Raw genomic sequence first — 24,615 nt, forward strand, 5'->3', positions numbered from 1 at the left:
ATAGGATGGGTGAGATGAGCCACCCAGCTGCACTGAGGAGTTCCAATGCCTCTGCACCTGCCTGGTGGCAGTGGTGGCAGTGCAGAACTCCTGTGGGCCTGTCCTGGTGCCAAACACAGGACACATTTAAGATTAATCACAGAATCACAGACTGGATTGGGTTGGAAGGGATCCTGAAAATTATCTAATTCCAACCCGCCTACCAAGGGTAGGGACACCTCCCACCAGACCAGGTTGCTCCAAGCTTCATCGAACCTGGCCTTGAACACTGCCAGGGATGAGGCAGCCACAGCTTCTCTGGGCAACCTGTGCCAGTGTCTGTGCAGTGACTCATGACACTCACAGTGAAGAGCTTCTTCCTCATATCTAATCTAAATCTCCCCTCTTTCAGTTTAAAGCCATGCCCTCTTGTCCTATCCCCTCAGACCCTTGTAAAAAGTCCCTCTCTAGATTTCCTGTAGGCCCCTTTAGGTACTGGAAACCTCTCGAAGGTCTCCCCGGAACGCAACGAGCTAAAACAAAAGAAAGGGGATAAAAGGGCGCCGGGGTGACCGCAGCGGAGCCATGCGGGACTCGGGCCGCCGGGGTCCGCAGGCAGGGCCGCTGGGTGCGGGGCGGAGCTGCGGCCGAGGCGGGGCCGGCGGCGAGGGTTGGAGCACGGCGGAGCTGGGGCATTGCGAGGCGCTCACCGGCGGGGGGCGGGGGCTCCACCTTCCCCGCCGCAGCGCGGCACCGCCTCCCTCCCGCCACACCTCCCGCCCCGTTCCCCCCGCTGCCCCGCCGCGCGGCTCTGCGTGCACCGCCCCGCCATGGAGCAGGGGCCAGCGGGGGGCCCTGCTGCTGCTGCTGCCGCCGCCACTACCAGCACCACAGCTACCGCTGGCACCGGGGGTCTGCTCCTGCCGCTGAGCGAGAGCGAGCAGCAGCGCTACTCCGAGCTCTTCTCGCGGTGCTGCCCGCCCCCCGAGGTGGCCGCCGGGGGCAGCAGTGTGGGAGAGCTGTTCCGGGCCTCGCAGCTGCCCCCGGACACGCTGCACCAGGTGGGTCGGGGGGCGGCCGGCTCGCCCCGAACTTGCGGGGTGCGGGGAGGGGTGAAATGGAGCGGACCCGCTCCTTCAGTCCTGCGGGAGAGGCGCTGCCTCTGCTCGAAAGTTAGGGTCTGTGCGGTGCCCCCTGTGCCTCTGCGGGGCTCTGTCGGCGGCGGTGGGTGCGGGCGCGGAGCAGAGCGCTGCGGGAGCGGGGCACGTCCTCTCAGCGCGGCGGCGCGGACGGTGGCGATGGGGCTGCTTCGTGCCCGCTGTCTTGTCAGGCAGGCTCTCCGTGCTGCTGGTGTTCTGCAGCCGCGTTCCTTTGCCTCCTCCCGGGTGTTGGTGTCCGTGCCGCGGCGCGGGGTTCCGCGCAGCCTGTGCGAAGCGCGGTGTGCGGGCAGGGTCGGTGATGGCACGGCTTTCTTCAGCCGGGCTCCCGAATCTCACACAGAGGCAGCTGTGTTCGCAGAGCTGTAAAGGACATGTGGTGTGTCCAGTTCCTGCCTTACTACTGGTACTCTTCTTCAAGTGGTGTTGAAGTGACAGAAATGCTGTAGGTGAAATGATGTTGCAGTGTTTATATGCCTGTTCTTGAGAGCAAATAGATTTAGGTTTGAAGTAAGAGGGTCTCATGCCGTCAGGGCAGCAGGGGCCCAGAAGTGGTCCCCAGCAGTGGTAGGGAGACGCAATCCTCCGTAACTGTGAGGAGAAGCTCAGTCGGCGGGCACGAAGGCTTGTGTCATCCAGTTTCCAGTGACAGGGATAAACCGCAAGCCGGACTTGCGGTATTCCCCACCTGTGGTTTAATGATTTGACTAACGCACCATAGCTGCATAATACTTCTAACAATAAACTAAACAGAGGTAGGGTATTCCTGCTTTTCTGAAGTTTTGCTTACAGGAATTCTGTTCTTCAGGAGCTCTTTATTTATCAAGCAGAAAAGAGTTACACTGAAATTGAGCTGAAATATACTTCTACCTGGGTACTGCCTGAGGGTACCAATCTCCTCTCCTGCTTTCCTGGTAGCTATCGGGTCATCTCGTAATGACTTATATAAATTCACATTATACAGGTGATTATGAACAACAATTATGATATTTCAAGGGTGTTTTCCCTCTCCTACTTGCGTTGCTTACCAGGTCTGTAAAATCAAAAATGTTACCAAGTACTGTAGTACTACTTCATTTTAAGCTGCACTGGGGACATGGTCTTGTACTTTCACAGCCCCATTCACCTACATTTTCACGCAGACCTAGCACCAGGAGTTGGTCTTTTGCAAAAAGGAAGAAGAGGGCATTTAATTTCAACTAAGAAGGTATATTTAAGAAACTTGTTAAAGACTTATTAGTCAATTTGTGTGACTTTGGTATTACTAATTTTGTTTTCCAATGAAGTATGGAAAAAAAATCTCTTATTTTTGCTTTGCACTTCCTTATCTTACAATTTAAGTGAAATTTATTATCATATTATTATAATATGTTTTGGGGGTCATTTTATAGTAATGTGTGAATTAAGCCTGAGAATTTTGGGGTTTTCTTTAATGCTTCTGTTGGCTTTTACTGTTTTTCCAGGTACATTTATGCTATGAGGAGAATGTTACTGGAAAATAGCCCTGTAATTGGCTTTAGGAATATTCAGAAAATAAGGCCAGTGGGATCTGGGGATGTTTGTCTTCCTTCTTAGTGCCCTCCCCCTCTTGTTTATATGGCATTAATCACAGGCTTTCTGCTCTATGGCTACAGTGTCTGTCCTCAGAATCTACTACTGTCAGGTGTTCTCACTAATATTTAATGGAATTTAAGTAAGAAAGAATTAACATAATGTATTGGGGGAAGAAAAAGGGAAATGTGGATGTTTATATAGGGAGAAACCCCCACAGAGTTGTTTGAGATATTTGTTGATATTTTGTTTTTTATAATCCTTTGAAAATGCAGTCTAATAGTTTCTGTTTAAAGAACCCCACCATTCTAACAGTTATGGGAACCAGGCACAGAGGTACATGGTAGATGTTTTCTGCTTATTACAGGGAACACCCATTTTAGGCAGAGGCAGCTTGTGTGGGTTAAGATATTGAAATAATTGTTAACCATGGAAGTTTTTTGCCTTTTTAAATGCTTTTTAAATCCTCGTGTGTCCTGATTGGTGCTATAGAAGCATCCTAGCTGAGAAATGGTCATGCTGAATTTTGCTTTGTCAGCAAAGGGTGAGATTTGGACTGGAAACCGGTTCTGGATTTCTACTAAGCAGAGTCTGCACAGTCCAGAAGGTGCTTTGCGCCATTCCTTGGTTCTTGTCTGGGCTATAACAAGGAGCTGCTGTGGACCGTTAATAAGCAATATGCAGTTTACAGCTTTTTATTCTCAAGGTATTAATTGAGAAACAATTTTACAGGTCAGTGTGCTCCTAGAAATAGGATTTAGTGCCACTGGACTTGAATTTATACTTGTGTAAGAAGTGGAATAAATCTGTAAGAAAGAATGAGCCTTTTCTTATGGCCTGATGCTCATAACCATCATGGGAAATCTTCCATCTTTGTTAATGGTAATGGCAGAGTTTGCCTTCTAGACAGAAATCACGTGGGTGCGTCTTGGCTGGGGTACTGCTGTTCAATATGTCAATTCCTATGGGGAAAAAACATGGATGCATGCTCCCAGACAGCAAGCAGGCAAGGGTTTTGATTGGTTTAAAGGTTAGTTTAGCTCATCCAAGAGGCTATTTAGGTGAAAAAGACTATGTAACAGTGAGCAGGTAGGGAATGTCAGAGCATGTGCCAGAAACGGAAATGCTGGAATAAATGGAAAAATTCCAGGCTGCAGACAGGTCAGTAGGAGCAGATGGTGTGTACCCGAGAGTCCTGGGTCTTGCTAAGAATGAAGTGATTGAACACAGATTCATTACACCCAGGCTCATTAAAACCAGCTATTATGCTGGACAGTAGGGTACAGCAGAAATTGTACCTATTTAACTTTCCTGATGGGATCAAAGCATGAACTTGTCAAGAGTTATTTCAGTTTTGGAAAAACAGATGAAATTAGCACTAAAATTAAAAATGTCAGACACTTTGCAGGGTGGAGAAGGGCATGACAGGGGCAGGACAGCATGGGTTTTGCAGACTGTGTAATCATACCTTCCCCGTGTGCTGAAAGTCTTCGACTAGACATATAGTGTGGTTAAGGGCAGAACCATTAAGATTTTATTTAGACTTGCACAAAGCCTGTGGCAGATCTTTCACCTTTCATCTTCAGGGGCTTTTAAAGTAACTCTGTAAAATGCCTATAATCTCTTATAGGCAGATCTGAAACATCTATGCTAGGATTGGTTTTAGTTTTGGTTTTATTTATTTTTAACAATATTTAAGGCAAAAAAGGAAGGAGCAAATTAGTCATGTGCCATGAGGTTATGTAAACTGTCAGAAATAGAAAAAACTCATCAGCGTCAGCTGGATTTATATTTACCCATGTTGGTTGAGTATGAAGATGGTGCTCCTTATGGTTTGGCCCCTAAAAAAGGGGAAAAAACCTGAAGAAAAATCCCCCAAAAATGAATGTCTTGAATTTGCCAGAGCCACAGAAATATTGCTGAGGTAAAGACAATGTCACAGTATACTCTGTTACATAGATCAGTACCAGTAATATTGCTTGTGAGGGGAGAAGGCTGGCAGAGGTGTTCTAGCAGTAGAAGTAAGAAGGGAGAAGTAGCTGCATCTCTGGGCAGGAGACACTACTGATGGCTATCAGTAGATGACAACAACAGGTTTGCATGCCCATAAGGGTAAACCCTCCCTGGGGTTTCTGGTCTTTTCCTTGGAGGAATCAGTTGGATTATGCTCCCTGTGCGTATTGGTATGTCAATACATGAACTGCTGTGCCGCAGGTGTTGATGATGGCTAGTTTGCCTTGTCACACTTTGGGCAATCAATTTGTGACCCCATTTTGAGTACAGCCTTTGCTCCTCGAGTCCAGGACCCCAAAGTGCTTTTGCTATGGGTGCCAAGTACAAATGGTACTGATGTCTGCATGGATTTCAGATAAAAGAGTGCTTTATAGGGTCTTTGAGCACTGATCAGAAAATGAGAGCTACCTTGTACTAGTTTTACTGTTTGTTGGTATTACTGCTGTCTCTGGAGATACTGCCTTAAGAAATTAGAGAGCAGGATTGGACTCAAGATTTACACTAAAATGCTTGTCTTTTTTTATTAGTTTCTGGCTTACTCTCACTTGGTTGTTTGATGGTATCTTTAATTCCCGGTTTTATAAACTTTATTCTGATATGCAGACTTGTGCCGTATCAGCACAGAGACCCAAAACTGCTTTCTTTCCTCTGCAAATGAACACACTGTTGTTTTGAGCTCTGAGGGTGATAAATACTAATTGTATGATGCTGGAGCTGCACAAATGCTGCGTTTTTGGTTGTTTTTTTTTTTTTTTTGCTGAGACTCTCCTTCCAGCTCTGTGTGAATAGGGAACACAGACCAGCGATCTTGTCTTTGTGAGTTAATTTGTGTTTATCATGACTTGTCTCTATAGTTACAACTCTACATTGTATCTTCGTGTTCAAAAAAGCAGAGTGTGACTAGATTAAAAAAAAAAAAAATTGCTAAGTTTTTTTTTTTTTTTGGAAAAATGCCACTAAGGGTTGGCTTATCTATGCTTTTTAATTTTTAATTCTGTAAGCATAAATTATTACCTGCATAATAGCTGGATTGGTATTAACTGTCTGCCTCAACCAGGCAGAAAAGAGCAAGAACTGTGACAGTTAAAATGGGAGCTTTTTGAGTGAGGAAAGTCTGGCTACCTTATAGAAGATAAAATTCACGCTGTTGTACCTCAGGAGAGAAAAGGAAAGGAAAACTGACATTTCAGTATCATCATATCAGTACTTCTGGCCACAATCCCCCAAACTGTCATTGCTGTTCTAGAGTCACAATAAAATTTGTGTTTATGTAAGTAGGAACATGCAAAATACAGAGTTAAAAATTACAGTGATATTGTCTATTAAAATAAATAAATAAAAGGTGTTTCAAATCACACTGTAAAACCAGAAACTCCTAGGCCTGCTTTTCACAGGCATTCAGTGGGGTGGTCAGAATTAGCCTGCTCAGGGCCTGCAGCCTTCAGTAATTAACACTCACAACAACTAAGCATGAATTAATTATCTTCCAATAAAATAATGCTTTGCTATGCCAGTGATTTAAAATAGCTCAAGAGGAAAAAGACTGGATGAAGCCCAGTAACTTTTGCCATAAGAATTTGCTGCAGTATGAAGCTGGGATGATGATGAATGTTTTTATTACTATTTTTTAAAAATAATTGTTTTTGTCACAGTACTTGCATACATGCAGTGGGTTCAGCAAACAGCTGAGAATAATCTTTTTTATTTATGCATGTATCTAAAGCAATATGCTGTCAATATCGTGATGTTTATATACAGATTGATGTTGTTCACAATCTGTTTTGCAAAGGAGATGTTAAATGTACGATTCACCTGTTTCAGTGGGTGAATCTGGCACAGATATCTACCACAAACACCTGCCACAAAGGAGCATTGGTATAAACTATGAGAACATGAATTCATTTGAGCTGAAAAATTTAGCCAAGATACATTCATGAAGGAGGGAACGAGCATTTCTGTGACAAGGAATCAGGATAAATAATCTATTTAAATTTAAAATATCATGAATCATGAGAGACATTTGATACAGTATTTGTAAAGCAAGACTTTGATGTATTAATATCTAAACACACCAACAGTATGGTAAAATGAAAAATTAATGAGCAACTTTTGAAGACAGTCAAACCATTGAACAGCTGAGTTAGTGGATAAATAACTAGAAGAAGTTGCTGGAGTAGAAAGCCAACTGTGGACAAATAGAAATCCTCTCTTCCTGAACAAAGGGAATATTTTCTTTTCCCAGTGTGTTAAGGAGCATTATTTAGTGACCACTGCATAAAACTGAGCCCTCTGTTGGAAAGAACTGTTTTCTTTTGTGGCTTTTTTTTTTCTCTTTTTTTTCTCTTTTTCTCCCCACTGCAGTTTAGACACAATGATGAGGTGGAAGGATGTGGTGGGAGGAGAGCCAGCAGTTGTCATCTTGTAGGACACAGTGACCAGAAATAATCAGCTAAATCACTAGTTGCAAAATACACTTAGTTTATTTACCAGTCTGTTTAATAGACAGAGCATCTTTTTATAAATTTTGAGATGTTTGTATACATAAGAAATGTGTGGTTTTTGTTTCCTAGCAGATGTAGATGGTCTGTGTATTTTTAAATGAATTCCAGTTTTCCTCCAAATGTAACTTTGTGTGTATCACATGTACTTACATAAGTAGGCGTATATCTTATTAGAGCTGATAATGGAGCAAAATTCATACAGAATAAAATTTAAAATGTCTAGTTGCTTAAATGTGTTTTAAAGTATTATTTGCTGGCAAAAAGAAAAATGTTACCATATATATTTAAAAAAAATAATTTTTTTTAATGATGACCTTTAATGATTCAACTGATGAGACAGAGCTTAATCTAGAAAACAGGAAATTAGGGTCTTCTATCTTTGGACTTAAATAATGGTTTAAATAGTTTATTTAATAATGTTTATTTCTCCCATGGATCTGCCTTGCAGACATTAAGGTTGGATTGCTTTGTGCTGGCAGCTGTTTTAGACTATATGGTACATTTGGAGAGGAGTATTGAAGAAGCGGTCTCTGACAAGTGGTGCCCTATGCAGAGCATGCCTGTGGTGTGTAGTAGGTGCTCTCCTGTTGGGACTAGGTCTGCTTAACACTATCCTATGGTTACGTGCTGCCTGTTAAATAGTCTCTTAGACCTGGGAGAGTTATTCAGTGGCCTTTCTAACAAACCAAAATTACTGAGAAGAGCAACAGCAGTGCCCTGCTTACAGCAGCATTATTAACAAATGTCTTAATAAATCCCCAGCAAGGTCTTGAGAAACTTTAGGTAGCCTGACTACCAAAGCACATCTTCAGTGGGTTTTTTTTCTGCTGCTTTATTTTTTATCTCTGTGGGGTTTTAACTCCCCTGAGCAGTAATACCCCATCCAGAAAAGCTGCAAATAGTTCTTCTAGTATCCTACCCTCATATCTACATAATCCTGCAGTCTGAATGTGTACCTCAGTAGGTCTTCCTTTCTGACAGGAGGTGGTGGGGAGCTACTCCTTTGAGCAGGGCCATACTTGAAACATTGGATTTAGACTTTGTAATTTCCACTGGCTTAGTGGCACTGAAAATTTAGAGTCGGCTAATGGTAAACACTTGGCTGAGCTTGAATTTAAGATGTCTGAACATAATCTATGGTGTCTGCTTGCTCACTGCAGTATGAGTCATAAACTGAATTCTACTTTCAATAGCAAATGTCTGTAGCATTACTTTATAATTACTATTATTATTATAAAATTCAAGTGTTTTTTGGCATGAGCCTTTCAAATGAATTTACTTTTTAAAAAATCATTTATTCATCTTAAAGTCTCGCTTTCCACACCAAGAAACGTTAGATCAGCTTTGGCATAGGTAAAGTTTCATGTTTCATGCGTTATTTACTTTTGGCATAATTTACACAGCAATGTCCTATGGAAGCCAAGATGATGGTCTTTCAGAGTAAAACAATGTGTCTAATCGTTTGCAAAACAGGATGATTGCTATGGGCTAACAGATACAGTCAGAATTATTTTGTTACCAATGGTAACAGCAGTGGAGCAGTAAAAGGTGATGTACTCTGAGGTTTCAAGTGCCAAAACCAAAAATAAATGTGAAGGGAGGCATAATGAACTCAATAGTGTGATTTATGTGTGGTTTTGTTTATTTATTTTTCTTTCCCACCTCTGAATAATTGCTGTCTTTGGGAACAACTTTGTTTTGATAGCTATAGACTGCTTTTCCTTTAGTATGTACAGACAGAAACGCAAATATAAATTGTGATATAAAATGTGCTATACCATGCTGACATACTGTGCATGGGCAGTGGAGATGATGTTAGTTTTGACTGTCTGATGTTGCTTCTTTGAAGTCTTGTGCTTTTTAGCTGAATTGAGGACAAGCACTTGGTTTAGATGCAAGCAAGTAGGTTCTCACTGGCTGTATGACACATTTCAGCGCATAAGGTGCAAGCATGTTGGGTGAAATGGTGGTAATTTTATGGTGTGTCATGGGTTTGTTCCCCCCCCCCTCTCTCCCCCCCCCCGGAAGAAACTCAAGATTTTGCAGTATTTTCAGTTAGTCTAGATCAAGATTAGATCTGGTGGCTGCCATCTAGCTGGATTTGTCAGACTTTGTGTATGGTGTTCGTCCCTTCTTGGATACTGTCTCCTGTCATTTTTAGCAATTTGAAGTACTTTCTGCCACTATTTTCAGAATGAGGACTGGGAGACACCAAGTGTCAGGTCCACCATGCACAGTTGTCTATAATTGATCCTCGTTCTGAGAATTGAGAAGCAAATGTTTAAACCTCTGAAGAATGAGGGTGTTTTTTTTTTCTATCACTGTTAGAAGTTGTGGAAGACCTAGATAATTGTAGCTGCTAGAAGTCTTTTATTTAGCATTGTGGACATGTGCCATATGTCCTGGCTGTCTGTTCTCTTCTGTAAATTTTGAATTTAGTATTAATGGTAAAAAGGGGTCCTGGAAATTTTCCTTTGGACACAGAATACAGTCATTTCTTTCTTAAACAGAATAAGAGGGAGAAACTGAAACAAGGCTATTCCCAAGCAATAGTATGTTACTGTAGGTTATTGTGAGCTGACTTCAAGGTTACTGGCTGGGTTCCTTTCTGAGTTTGGTAACTGTGACATTCATGCCTCTCTGTAGCTTTTTGTGCTTCTGGTGCTTACATGGGATCTCTTACTGAGCTGGTAGGAAGCGTAAAGAACCTTGCAAGAGGATGAGGGAGCTGGGAGGTAGTAGAAACAGGGCACTAGTGAATCTCATTACAAGCAGTGGCTGTAAAACAGATTGGAGCATAAGCTCAAAGGGGTTGGCCAGTGTGTGTATTGGGAGATATCTGGTTTGGGAGAAGATCAGAAGGCAAAAATAAATATGTTAACTGCCATTCTCTATTGTTGAGTAATAAAAGACAGGAACCAGGAAGCTCTGTTTTTTATTAGGTGCTTTAGATAGCATGGTGATGAGCAGGTTATAAATACAAATATCTGCTGCAGACAGAAGGTGAAACAGGCTAGAACCTAGTAACCTTTAAAAAGGGATAATGTAAGCTTTAAAATTATGCTCGTGCCTAAAGCTTCCTACAGAGTCCTTGAGTGGTCTTATGAAAGGCCTGTCAATAGCAACAACCCCAAAACAAACAAAAACCAAACAAACAAACAAAAAACCCCCCACAAAGCTACAGACCCCAAATCTCATCTGGTTTTTAGGTTGAACTTACCGTGAGATGCTACTGAAGTTAGAAATCGAGAATCTCAGCCTTCTGTTTTCTACATGTGGTATGTGATGGAGGTGTACATACAACAATTAGTATGTTTGGGTTTTTTTTGCACTTGTAACCTATTGCTATACTTGCTTAACTATGGACTTTTTTAAAAAACAGCACTAAGTTGCTATTCCAGAGATACTTATAAAATAATACTGTGAAGTCATGCCTCTCAAAACATGTTTTGAGCATTGTGAGAGAAAAGAACCAGGATGGGGAGCCAGGGGGTGATGATGTTACAGCACTTGGCCCCTCATAGAGTGGCAGGTCCTGGGTTCACTGGCCAAAGCAAGTACTCTTTCAGGGCAAGAAAGGGCAGCACTGGGCAGTGCTGATGTCAGCAGGAAGATCATTCTTAATGCTATTTACATCATGTTATCAGTCCCTTTATTTTCCTTTTCTCTCTGCTGCCCCTCCCCTCAAGCTATATTACAGTAATTATATCTTTTATTTGATCTAATCTAAATCAGGGCTGTCCTTGATTAGGATATTTTCCAAAGGAATATTTTTTCCTTTGGAAATACTTATTAGCTGTTTTTAGACTGCGTTATTTGCCATGCATATATTTGATTGCAGGGGGAGTGTGCAAGAGGTAAAGCATTAAGTTTACCAAGGCACTTTATTTTAGTACAACTACTAAATTTAAGCCCTGCAATAAAATAAGGCACGCTGGGATTGGACTGATGGTCTTCTGTTCAGATACTGAAGGACACATCTTAAGGTCAGATACTCTGAGTAGGGGAAACATCCAAAAGTGCAAAAAGTAGAGGATAGGTTGGTGAATCTTCTCTTACCTTTTCCCCCCACTGTACAGTTTAAATTATTTGCAAAATCTAAGTGCCAGTCTTAGTAACAACCAAATTAATACTGAGACAGGCCAGTAATACTTGGGTAATACTTCTAATAACTGGGTCACTCAGGGTAAGTTAAGTTTCAAAATGAGTGTTGCGTATTTTAGTGAAAACAGAGGGGAGCAATGTGTCAGAGGCTGTAGATGTGAAGTACATTTAAAGAAGTGGATGAATAGTGCTATCTAGTTTTCTGTGTTCCTGATTCCTTTCCAGATGGAAAATTTTGGTAATACATAGTTGCAGGACTGTCCTATGGTGAAACTGTAATTTTCCCACAACAGTGTTTCTACAGTTTCCACAGCACTGTCTAGTTGAGTGCTGTGGTTTGTATGTGACACTGCAGAGCACAGAGAAGAACTTAGTTTGGAGCAGTAGGATAATTTGAGCCAGTTCTAAATACTTGAAATTTTGCTTTGCACACTGGTGGCTACTGCAAGACAACGTGTCTTGCAAGCAACATTGTACAGCAGTTTTAATTTGTAGAAGGTCATTAAGCAACTTCAAAACCAGTTCACCATTGCTGTAAGATGATGTAAGGGCTATAGTTTTGTAACAACAGAGTGTACTGGAGTTGTGTAGTTCCAAGGAAAGGTGAATTTGGATCATAAGCTAATACGCATTAACATAGTGAACCATTTCCCAAACTTAATACTTAAAAAAATTTTAACCTGAAATGACACTTGGGTACCCTTGAAATACAAAATGTTTATTTGCTGCTGATGTTTCTGTTCTAAGTTTGCCTGTCTGTGCTTTTAATACATTATTATGATATGCTTCACTCTGTTGTCTTAGCCTTTTCTTGTGGCCTGTCTGGGAGAACTGCTACAAATGTAATGTTAGAAGGACTCATTTGCAATAGGAATGCTAAGTATACCCCTCCATGGCAGTAGTAGCTCATTTATTATGCAGTTTGCAAGCAGAATATGAAAGCTAGTTATATCCTTGTGTGAACATCCATCAGTCTGATTAACCTGGTCATTAGCATGGTCAAATGGCTGGAGACACATTTGAGTTTCTGAATGTGTAACATACTCTACAGGGAAGACATTCTTCCTCTGGTTCTCTATTAGGGGCTTTCTTAACCTGTCACCCTGCTCTTTATGCAACACAAACTTTCATCTGCTGAGAATGACCAGCCAACTAACGGTCTTTTATATGGCTAAACATGAGCTTATATTCCTGAGAAGTCTTGCCATTTCCTACATAGCCATGTGGTTTCAGATAAAAAATGAGCACAAAAAAGACGTGATCTCCTTTGATACTGCTTATTCCACATCATCTTTCATAATGTAATCTAAAATTTGCCAATTTCCCATGTTATGGTTTGGGTTCTTTTTGGCCTGGTTTTCAAAAGAAATGAAGCTTGTGCAATGATGCCATTAATTCAGCCCAGTAATAACACTGAATTTAACTGTTTCACCAAAATTTCAAGAAAATTGAGAAACTGAAAAGTTCATGAGAGTTGTATGAAGGACCCAAGTTATTTGGTAAAGGACAGCCCTGTTAATTTTCCTGCTGAGAAAAAAGTCCCCGGGTGTGCTCAGCCCTTGTTAAACATTAAAAAATCAGTAGAGGAGTGTCACTTGAAGTTAGAGGTCCAGAGAAGGTTGGGATTTGTCAGTTCTGCTGCTCAGGGAAGTGATGGAGTTGCCATCCCTGAAGGTATTCAACAGACATGTAGATGTGGCACTTAAGAACATGGTTTAGTGGGGGTCTTGGCAGTGCTAGGTAAATGATATGATCTTGAGGGTCTTTTCCAACCTAAATAATTCTGTGATTCTAAATAGTGGTGTGGGCAGGAGATAGAAGATGACTATAGAATAGTAGCATTTTAAATGTTACTGTGGTAGTGAGTGGAGAGGAAGGGGAGTCTCTCCATATCTGCTCAATGGCGCTATTTCTGTGCCCCTGTTTGCATCCCCCATCTCTTCCCACGCGGCTCCACCTGCGCTGCTCTTTGTTTCCTTTGCTTCCAGCTGGTGACTTCCACCAGCCAAGAGAGCTGCTGGTTCAGCACTTCTCTGCATCTGCCAGGAAATAAATAAATAGTGGGAAGAGAAACGGAAGGGATGTGTTCTTGCTCTTTTTGTCAGCTTTACTTAGGGCTTTTTTTTTTTTTATAATTATATATCTTGCAAAAATGGATTACTGTGAGGAAATGTCCTTGAAACTACAGCAGAATCCTATTGCCCCTTTGGTTTCTTTAGTTTTTTCGCATTAAGAAAAATGCAAGTACTTTGGCACTGATGCATTGGAGATAGATTCTTATTCATATGGCTAGTAAATATGCCATTGCCATTGAGAGGTTTACTGTAGTTCTCTAAGAATTTGCCTCATGCAGCCCAGATTTGATGCATCTCTGTATTACTTCCAAAGTGTATTTTCTGCCTTGGATGTGGTGTGAAACACTTGCGCAGAGGCACAAAATATGACACTGATTACAAACTGCAGAGTGCTGCCAAATGGTCAATACGCAACTGTGAAGTTCATGAGACTGGGAAAACACGGGCACAGGTTGCCCAGAGAGCTGGTGGATGCACCATCCCCAGAGACATTCAAGGCCAGGCTGGATGTGGTTCTGAGCAACCTGGTCTCACTGAAGATGTCCCTGCTCATGGCAGGGGGGTTGGACCAGATGACCTTTAAGGTCCCTTCCAACCCAAACTATTCTGTGATTGTATGATCACTGCTGGGCTTTCTGTCCTATAAATTCCCTCTAACTCCCTGGGAAGCTGAAGGCAATGTGCCCGTGCTATTTTTGCTCCTTTAGTGCCAGTACTTTCTCTTAGTGTTTCCAGACTTTGTGACTGGTGTCTGTCTGGGAGCTGGAGAGGACATGCCCATTCCTTTTTTTTGCCTTAGTTATACTTAGGTTCATGTTCCCTGTGATGTCTCATCTCAGTGGTGGATTATACTTGGCATAAGCAGCAGGCAACCCCCTCGCACACAGTGTGGCATCTCAGCATGTCACAACTGATAGCTGCTTGTAAATTAAGTACCCAACTTCATTCCTATTTGCTCATTCCTCATGTGTTTGTGAAAGGATGCATTATTTTCTTCAGCCACGTTTAACAAGTTTAAATCATTCAGCAGTGTTTTCAGGAAGTTTCGCTGTTTGTGGTGCAGGAACTTCTGTTGCTGCACTGACGTGCAGGAGGTTCTCTTGCCTGATTCCCCTTTACAGAGAGGTTATGTCCTAACAAAACATACTTGTCATAGATGTATCTCATTAATTATATCTATTTAATTCTTAATTAAGAGGATCATGTAACCTTTTGAAAGTAAGTATTTACAGGTTTTTATGTATACTTTAAAAATTTTGGTGGCTATTACTATGAATAAAAATGGGCAATAGATTTCCCTTAATTTCTTACTATGTCTCTGCTGTCTGTTTTTCTCAACTTGGAAGGACAATTTGCCTTGTTTTCAAACATTTCCTTACAGAAATGTTTAAGTATAAATATTGCAGGGGAATACTTTCTTGTACAAAAACTGCACAACTATTTCCAGTGGAATTTACAAACAACAAATTCCATCATTCATCTCATAGCAGAAGCATTTCTGCCAATACTGAACCTTGGAAAACATTACCTAATTATGAGCCAAACTTTGCTTGACCATGTACCTTTTGACAGTGGAAATGTGTTTGAGATCTTAACCTATACAAAATGTTTGTGATGTGGTTTTTTTGAAAGACTATTTGGAATGCAAAATAATTTCACAGGATGCAAGTCCTGTATACTTACGTTTAACCAGCTTGCCAAGTGTGGAGAGAACTTCATGCATGTGCTGAAAACACCATAGCTGAGCATCTGCTGAGAAGCAGGATATTGAGCAACAGACCATATACCTTTCATCCCTCTAGCCCTAGTCAGCTAGATCTGAACATTTCTCTGCTCTTTGTCATTGACTCTGCTACTTGCAGCACGAGAAACTGGTGGGGAGATGTACCATTTCAGAGGTTTGATCATCAGTAAGAGTGAGATGGGATTTTGCCTCTCATTTTTACTTTTCAGGGTGTGACAGGTAGTAAAAAGAAGGATAATCATAGAATGGTTAAGGCTGAAAGGGCCCTTAAGATCGTCTAGTTCCAACCCCCCTGCCATGGGCAGGGTTACCTTCCACTAAACCAAGTTGCTCAGAGCCTGTCCAACCTGGCCTTGAACACCGCCAGGAATGGAGCATTCACAGATTTCTTGGACAGCCTGTTCCAGTGCCTCACCACTCTCATAGTAAAGACTTCTTCCTTGTATCTAACATAAATCTCCCCTGTTTAAGTTTGAACCCATTTCCCCTTGTTCTATTGCTACAGTCCGTAATGAATCTGTAATGAAGAGTCCCTCCCCAGCATCCCTATAGGCCCCCTTCAGATACTGGAAGGCTGCTATGAGTTCTCCACGCAGCCTTCTCTTCTCCAGGCTGAACAGCCCCAACTTTCTCAGCCTGTCTTCATATGGGAGGTGCTCCAGTCCCCTGATTCCTCACGGCCCTCCTCTGGACTTGTTCTAACAGTTCCATGTCCTTTTTCTGTTGAGGACACCAGAACTGCACACAATACTCCAAGTGAGGTCTCACGAGAGCAGAGTAGAGAGGCAGGATCACCTCCTTTGACCTGCTGGTCACGCTCCTTTTGATGCAGCCCAGGATACGGTTGGCTTTCTGGGCTGTGAGTGCACACTGAAGCTGGCTCATGTTCATTTTCTCATTGACCAACAGCCCCAAGTCCTTCTCCGCAGGGCTGCTCTGAATCTCTTCTCTGCCCAGCCTGTAGCTGTGAAATGTATATAAACAACACTCAACAATAATCACCAAAAGAATGTCTGAAGTTTTTGTAGATGTTTGATACCACTGAAAAGAAATGATGTTTCTGTAGTTTTCTCATGAAACAGCAGCTGAGATAGGAACCCAGAGGCATTGTTTTGTCTTACAGTACAGAGGCTCATGTCCTAAGAGTTGCCCCAGAGATGACTTCCGTCTCTTGCTCCTGGCCGTGAACATTGCCTTTTTCATAGCAAAAAGGCAAATGGCAGCATGAGCACTGCATAGCAATTTTCATGCCCAGCGGCAGCATAAACATTAACTGGATCAGAAACAACCTGTACCCTGACTAGCTACGTGATGGATGTGTCAGCAATTCTGCTACGATCCATGAAAATCGGAGTCTGGGAAATGCATCTCTCTTGACACCTCTGCCCTTCTTTCAAACCAAATGGACGCCAAAGCTAATGGGCTGTGAAAAGTACTGGGGAGAGTTTGGTGTGGTCAGCCTTATCTTTACAGGAGGCTGGATTATGTACAGCTATAGAAAGAAAGGACCTCAGACTATCGCTAGACACCCTCTCCTGTCTGCAGCAAAATCCCGTTTCTGTGTTAGTCTTGAGAAATTTGTTAATCCCCGATGATAACTCTGTAACTTTTATAGGCAATGTACTCCTCAGATGCCTTAAGATTTAGGAAAGTTGTTTTTTGTTTATGGTCTGTCTGTAGAGCATATGAAGAACAGATTATTCCTCTCCCTTTTCAAGCCAACTGTTATCGTGCCTCCTTTTAGTTCAGTGTTGCAAACTGTCATTTACACATTTGAACATTTCTGCAACAAGTCTTGGGGAAAATGAAAACAGAAATTTTTTCTTCAAGAATCTTGAGGTAGCATTATCTAATAAGATAGACAACAGTACAAGTGGTCACATCAGACATAAGAATAAAAGCTATATGGGCATGATTCTTCAGATCCTTTGGGCTTTGAGCAGGGACTCTCTTGTGCCTGAGGCATGCCAGTAAGTTTCAAGGGTCCCTGGGGAACTGTCATGCCAAGAGAGGCCCTCCCTATGGACAGGGCTGTGCCACCTGAGTATGGGTCTGCTGTGTGCCCTGGTGATGCTCCTGCCCCCAGGGCAGCCAAAATGTACTGACTTACTGCAGGAACTTCACTGTCCATTAGTGAATTGTGCCCAGGGGTCATTGCCTGCCTCAGAACCACCCCCTCATCCCAGTGAGCGAATCTAAAGAATTCATGAAGATTTTTGATGTTCTTAAAACCATTTTAGTTTCCACAAAGGCAGGCTGGAAGTTAGAGTTCCTCCTGATGCATTAAAATGGCGGACTGTGCTGCGGAGTGTGCTTGCCAGTGTTTGGGATTGGTTTTTGGTTTTGTGTTTTTTCTGATTTGGTTTTTTTTTGTTTGGTTTTTTTTGTGTGTGTGTGTTTTGTTGTTGTTTTTTGTTGTTTTTTTTTTTTCCCTTAAAATTATCGTTTTAAAAAGATGATTGTTCCTACTGCTAGTGTCTTCCATTTGTGGTCATGTATGCTTTTGCCTTTGAAACCAGCCTTGATTGTGGACCAGAAGAGAAGGCCTGTTATCAGAGGCCAGTTTCTGGAGGGCCTTTGTTGTAAATCCTGGCACCAATGTGTAATAAAAAAACCCACCAACAAAAAAAACCACAAAACCCCCTCAAACCTAGTTCCTCTCTAAGGGAATGAACTCACAGTAAATGTCTTGTTGAGTAGGAAATGTTTCTTATTCATTCCTTGAAAAACAAACCATACATGAAGCTCATGGTGGTAAGATAGGTTGGATGGTTGCCATCTTACATGCCTGTCAAAATGTATAGAAGAGCAGCAGTTACCGTGAAAATTATTTCATTAGAGGATGCTTTATAAGGAGACTTAGAAAAAAATGTTAAACTCTTGAACTGTGTGTTTTGATACCTTCCACTCTGCTCCTCTGGGACTTCTCAACAGTTTTGTTTGGTGCCATCTTGTTCAATGTGTTGTTTTTTATATGCTGTGCTCTCATCTGTGGGCTGTGTTGTACATTTGGACCTAAAGAGGCTGTAAATACCTTGTGCAGGAATCCAAGTCGAATCCTTCCCAAAGTTTTTGTAGAAATTCAGTTTCCTGCTGGGGAGTGTCAAGATTTTTGACGTTAATACTAAGTTAATTCCTCCAGTCTTTTTAGGAGGCTGGGAAAATTGGAAATCTGTTATTCTTGTGCAATGTGAATTAAATTTGTACTCTTGATGCGCAATAAAGACAGTTATATACCTCATTAAAATTTCTTTTTTAAAAGGACAAAAGGTTTTGTATTTTTTCAGTTTGAATGAACTCCTTTTGACATTGAAGTATGGTGCCAAAGATTTTCAGTGTTGTGTGAATTATTATTATGAAAGCAGTTCTGAGGGATTTGAAAACAAAGAGACGCAAGGGTATGGTGCCCAAATATTGGGACATTAAAAATAAAGGTACAAAATGCAAATATTTTGTTATAAACTGTATTTAATTGGATCATTTTTGCATGACTTGTTGTGAGCAAAGGGTTTTCCACATTCTGAATCTGGAAGAATGAAAAGTACAGGTAAACAAATAGGTTTCTAAAAGGGCAGGTCGATTTTAAAGAATCAGAGTTATTTTTCTGAACAATTTTTTTAATTGTTTTTTCCCAAAGTGTTAATATTATTTTTATGGTATTTTGCATGATTTTGCTTTTTAATGGAACATTTGCAGTTGTCACATTTTTTCCACGGTGGTTTGTATAGGAAGATAAAAGTAAACAGCAGATTGATATATTTCTCACTGTTTATTTGTGAGAAAAAGGTAGCACAATTTGTCATCATTAGTCAGAATTAAAATCATCCTGGTTTTGTATGTATCTAAAGATCACCTGGATGTACAGGCATACAGTTTCTCAAAGCTATATTTTATCTGTCAGTAATAAATACCTCTTTTGAGCTGGTAAGGTACATACCATGCAGCGATTTAGAATTATTTGTGACATCAATCGTAAATGTGGTTTTGAAGTTGTAGTGAGTTTATGCAGTGTATCTGCCATGCATCCTGGTCTAGTGGAAGGTGTCCCTGGCCGTGGCAGGGGGTTTGGAAGTAGGTGATATTATGGTCCTTTCCAACCCAAACTATACTGTGATTCTATGATACATGTTGAGAAAAGGCTCCCTCTGTCCTCAGTACTTCAAGACTTTGTACTCACCAGAAACTTTTCAGAGAATTAGAAATTCTTCTTTTTCTTGTTTTGTTTTGTGGGGTTTTTTTTTGTTTGTTTTTTTTTTTTTTTAACTGTATAATGCACAAGGCTATATTTAATTGTCTTGTTGGAGCAGGCAAGTTGTTTTAATCCAGAACTAACATAATAGCACAGATTATTTTAAAAATGATTTTACCTTCATGTAAAATTTTCAATAAAATCTGAGTCTTTCAAATGGGTAATGTTAGCAAGTATGTATGCAGTGGTTTGCTTACAGAAGAAAAAGTGCTCTGGGTAGAAGCATTGAGATTTTTTTCTGCTTGAAGCTATTGTTGTTTCTAGAGCCTGAATATGCTTTGTACATGTGTTGTAGAACAATTTTCTTAGAAAGTTAGCATGGCAAAGAAGTTGAAAACAGACAAAACTCCTGTTTGTGCTCAGCAGTGAGCTTATAGCTGTGATGTGAAGCAGGTCATGGATGGAGGTACTCTTTTGGTTACTCAGTGGATTGGTCATACAGGAGAAAAGTGTAAAACCAGCATTTCTTCCCTGTTCTTGTGCAAGCCACAGGCACTTGTATGGCAAAAAAACTCTAAACAACATCTTAAATCTTCTTCCCTTCTTTCCTCCCCTCAGCCTACCCTAATTCCAGTGATGAAATGCAATCTAAATTTAAGTATTTGCACAAGTGGAAAAAATACTCCTGTGTTTTGACCTAGTTTCAACAGGAAAATTAAACTAAGCCACAGTTGAAAGATTTCAAGTGAAGAAACACAGCAATAATGTCTGTTCTGTCTTATTTAAATATTTTTCTTTTCTATTTAACTTGCTTTCTGTAAACTGCCGTCATGGTTTAAGAACATCTGAAATTTAACTTCCCACGGTAAAATAAAACTTCATCCCAAGTTGAAGGCAACTTCTAAAGCAACACCCTTGCCAGGCAGCAGCCAGGTAGGTAGAACAACATTTGTTAGGTGGGACCAGAGTGGAGGGGACTGTTGGGAGATAGGACTTTCCTTGTAGCTTGCTACTCATGCTTAACAAAGTGCTTGTTGTAAGTCTACTAAGCCAACAGATTCCTGTGCAAAAGCACTGATGGAATTAAAAGCTTAAGTGGTTCCTGCACACTCAGGAGTTTAAGTGGTTTAGGCAAGGAAACTAGGGGCAAGAGTATATATTTGTTAAGTACTACTGCTTTTGCTTATTCTCAGTTAGGCTTCAAACTAACAAAGCAATTAAAAAACTTGGGGGTTTTCAGCCCATGAGCTTTCCTAGTGAATTTTCATGGGGCTGTTTAATGTGAATCTCAGAGAGAGAAGTTTTTTTGAATTGTACAGCTCTTAGAGAAGAAAAGAATTGCCAGCTCAGTCATACAAAGAGTATGTGTTTACTAAAATATAGATTTATTAAAAGTCTTCTGTGGTTTTGCTCTTAATAAAGGTTTTGCACTTTGGCCCCCTTTTGTGAATGCGTTGTAGGGTTTAATTGCAAGATAAACTATTTGCTCTGCAGGATTCCTGTTTCATTTAGTGCAGGTATTGTGCAAAGTGTAAGGCAGAGGGTTAGAAGAAGAAAGAGAGGCTGCTTTTAAGACATGAATTGGCATGCAATTCAAGCTTGGTTTTTTGGTATCTAGCTTTCATTTACATAAAGCAATAATATGCCTAAAGACTTCTGCTAAATGTGAAGCTTCCCAGTATTAAAGAACAAGGAAGAAAATAAAGCAATTGAAATGGAAAATGATTGCTAAATTGTTCATTCACTGTCCTGGTGGATAGGCTTAGTTTTCAATGCTGAAGCACAGTAATACTAAAAATTAAGAGATATTTAGAAAAGCTGCATGTCTTTTACAATTCCTTTTTATTTTAATATATAGTAATGTGCACAGATGTCTTTTTGTTTTCTGTAGATTAACTCCAGAAAGTCCTGTGAAAGAGTCATAAAAGCCTCACAGCTAATATTTTTAAATACCTTCCCTGCTGTGTGATTAGTCCTAATAATGGAGTTATATTAAAATAAGCATGTTAGTTGTTGCATTAAGACCGAAGAAATGAGAAACTCTTAATAATTTGAGCATTTCAAATACATTGTGAGCTCTTCTCGCACACTTCAGTATGTGCAAGAGCAGGAGAAGGTGTTTTGGTGGCAGCCATGGGTAGAACCGGTATGTGGCCACCCTTTCCCAGTGCATCCCTCTGCTGTCTCTGCTGAGCTCCTTTTCCTTGAACAATGGACCAATGCTAAATAATTGCTTAATATAGCCGTTATGAGAGCAGACTGTAGATAGTGAGTTTACAGATCAACAGGGTTTGTGAAGACAAGCTCAGAGCTGTCTTTCTAAGGCAGGTTCAGATTTACTGCCCTGTTTTTTGGATATTATTCAAGCATCGGTGATGCTGGCTTTGTGAATTGTCCCATTTGGTTGCAGGAGGATTTCTTGCATGCTTAAAGATAAGTGCTGGCTCATGTGCCTTTTGTGAAAGGAGACCTGGGTCACAAATACCCAATGCTCCATCCCTGGCAGTGTTCAAGACCAGGTTGGATGAAGCCTTGGGTGATATGGTCTAGTGTGAGGTGTCCCTGCCCATGGCAGGGGGGTTGTAACTAGATGATCTTAAGGTCCTTTCCAACCCTAACTATTCTATGATTCTATGATTCTGTGTTCATATTTTTATAAAATTGGCCTGTGGAAATGAGAGACAGGGATAGATTTCATTTGCTTAGTGCAAAAATGGAAAAATGTTACTTGTGAATGCGTAGGAGGAAGAAGCACAGACATAGGAATTATTTTGGAAAGAGTTGTAGTATTTTGTGTAAAAAAAGAGTGAAAAATCTTTCTTAAAATCAGTGTGTGTGGTGTTTCTGCTACTAGATGAAAATCAGTAAGATTTCACTGAACACTTCCTTCTTGCTTTGCAGATAGTAGTATATGTCTCCTGCCACGATCATTAGTGCCTTTGGAGATCTGAAATCAGTATGCAATACCAGCCATAGATCACTTTTCATTTTACCCATCTCTTCAGAGTCAAATAAATCAGCAGTCTTTGCCCAATGTGTTAAGTTCTTCTGTATTAATTTGCTATTTTGAGCCACAGATATTTGTTGGAAGTCGGGCCAGAACTTAGAAGTGAAATGGGGCTTTGCGTATCTATTGCAAATTTCAGGCATTGGGTTGCTACCCTCAGCTGTGCAAGCCTGCACAGCTCCCTGGTGCAGTGTGGCAGATACCCTGTGTGGAGAAGGGGCTGTTAGAGATATACTTTCAGTACCTGATTGAAGTCTTAGAAATCCAAAGCAGTTTTTGACAGTCTCTCGGAAGTGCAAATTATGCTATTGTTATCTTTAGCTGAGGATGGGAGAGAAAGGTTGAGCAGAAATTGCTGCAGCAGTGATGTGTGATGGATCATGCAGCATCTGTGATGGATGAAAAATAAGCTGTGCCATTAGTGACTTGTCTTTCCAGAGTGACCCAGTCTCAGCTGTTCCACTCAAATTGCCACTGACCTGGTGATTGGAAAATCATTTTACAGAATTTCACTTCAGACTTACCTCTCTGTCAGTGAATTATGGCTATTTCAGTTGAGGGCAATGCTCCTAATAACGTGTCAATTAATTTTAAATTGCACAGATCTTCACTCTGCTACCAAGACTTGGAAAACAAGTTCCATCAGCTGCTCCCTCTGGGACTTTGCAGAAGACATAAAGCACTCTGTGTGACTCTTGGTCTCTCTCTCTCTCTCTTTTTTTTTTAATGTACAGATTTTGATTTTTTCAAGTGAATTTGCATTAAAAAAAGTATTTTTCCTACATAGTTTGCTATATCTTTAAGCCCATATTGCTAAAAGTTAATGCTGAATAATGATGTATATTTGTGTAATGCTATGGAAGATTTTGCAAGAGAGCTGTGTTTTGTGAGTGGTGTATTATTTGTTGTTGCATATCGTGATATTTAGGTCTTACAGTTGTCTTAAGCAACTAAAGATTTGGGAGGAAAGGAAATGGAAACAAGTGTAAAGGTGTTGCTGTACTAAATATTTAAGCACTTATCTATGTTGCACTGTCCTGAGTTAAAAAAATCTTGTGATTGTGAATGATACTAATTAAGTTAAGCATTAATGTATAAGAAAAGCTTTATTCCTTTATTTACTGGAACCAAGGCCTACTGAAAATAAATAGATGCAGAAGGATTAACTTGAGTTTTGTTTTGTAGAAAAAACTTGCTATGAACAGTCTTCTATTGGAGAGGCCATCCTGCTTTAATACATGCACCAGGCTTTCTGCAGTGAAATCCAGAAGCTTGTAGCTAATAATTTTGCTGCTATGGTTTTTTTGGCCAGCTCTGCTATATATCAGTCCCCTGTTGGGTTTAGGTTACTGTGTTTTGGTGGGGTCTTTGCATGTTTCCCGCATGCGTGCCTTGGGAATGCCTTGTGCATGGAAGTGCTGGGAGGTGCTTCAGGAGCTTGCTTATGTCCCCCTTTGTCCCAAAAGTCATGGGAGAGCTGAATCAATCAATTGCATGCTTTGTTTTGGTTTTTTTTTTAGACCAACATTTGCTTTAACCCTTTGTCTAGCCCTTTGTTTGCATGGCTACATACAAAATGAGGGGTTTACGTACTGCTCTGAAAACCCTCACTCAGGGCTGTGAGCCCACTGAGGGGGAAGGTTAGCAGCCAAACAGACACATCAGGGTACTGCCCTGCTGCTTGTCCCCTGAGCTGCTGAGGGTGTTGTGGAAGGGCTCCAGTACTGGCAGAGAAGGATGGAGAAGTGTGTGTCTCTTGAGCTTTGGACAGAGATTTTGTAAGAGTTTGTGGGAGGAAACCTGAAGGATGGCTCAATATGCTTGCAGTCCGCTGTGCTACTGTTGCTCATGACCGGAAGATCTTGGCCAAAATGAGGTAAAATACTGATGACTGCTAAGTGGAGAGTTTTGATTACTACCTCTCCCAGTGGCTGGAGTGACTCTGAGCCATGTCTGCCTGTGGCTTTTTAGTTTCCCAGAGTACCTCATTATTTGGCATAAAATCCTGTGTACTAGATCTTACACAGCAGAAATCCATGTTTACGCAGAAACTTCAAAGCTAAAAGATTCTTAATTTCCTCACAGGCTTTGTACTGTAATAATTTGAGCTGTCACTGAAATGTAAAACTGTAAACATTAGATGTTTTACTGTAATCTTTGTGGTGAACTTCAGGTATGTTCTGTGTTTGATCTCTTGTCATCTGCAACCAATTTGATTCCACAGAGGTACTATGAGTTAAAACATGGCCTGTGGGGTTCAGCATCCAAGTGTCTTGTGCCTGTGTAGAGGGGTAG

The 24,615-nt window shown here is 41.0% G+C and overlaps 1 protein-coding gene across 1 annotated transcript in view; it reads left to right on the forward strand.

The window, feature by feature from the left end:
* Positions 1-809: 809 nt before the first annotated feature.
* The window catches only part of REPS2 (RALBP1 associated Eps domain containing 2), a 96,749-nt gene continuing 72,943 nt past the window's right edge, over positions 810-24,615 (forward strand). The window contains exon 1 of the mRNA XM_034074469.1: positions 810-1,040. Within this exon, the coding sequence (XP_033930360.1) occupies positions 810-1,040 (231 nt within the window). The remainder of the gene's footprint in view (positions 1,041-24,615) is intronic.

Source organism: Melopsittacus undulatus, chromosome 2, assembly GCF_012275295.1.
Source record: "Melopsittacus undulatus isolate bMelUnd1 chromosome 2, bMelUnd1.mat.Z, whole genome shotgun sequence".
Taxonomy (NCBI): domain Eukaryota; kingdom Metazoa; phylum Chordata; class Aves; order Psittaciformes; family Psittaculidae; genus Melopsittacus; species Melopsittacus undulatus.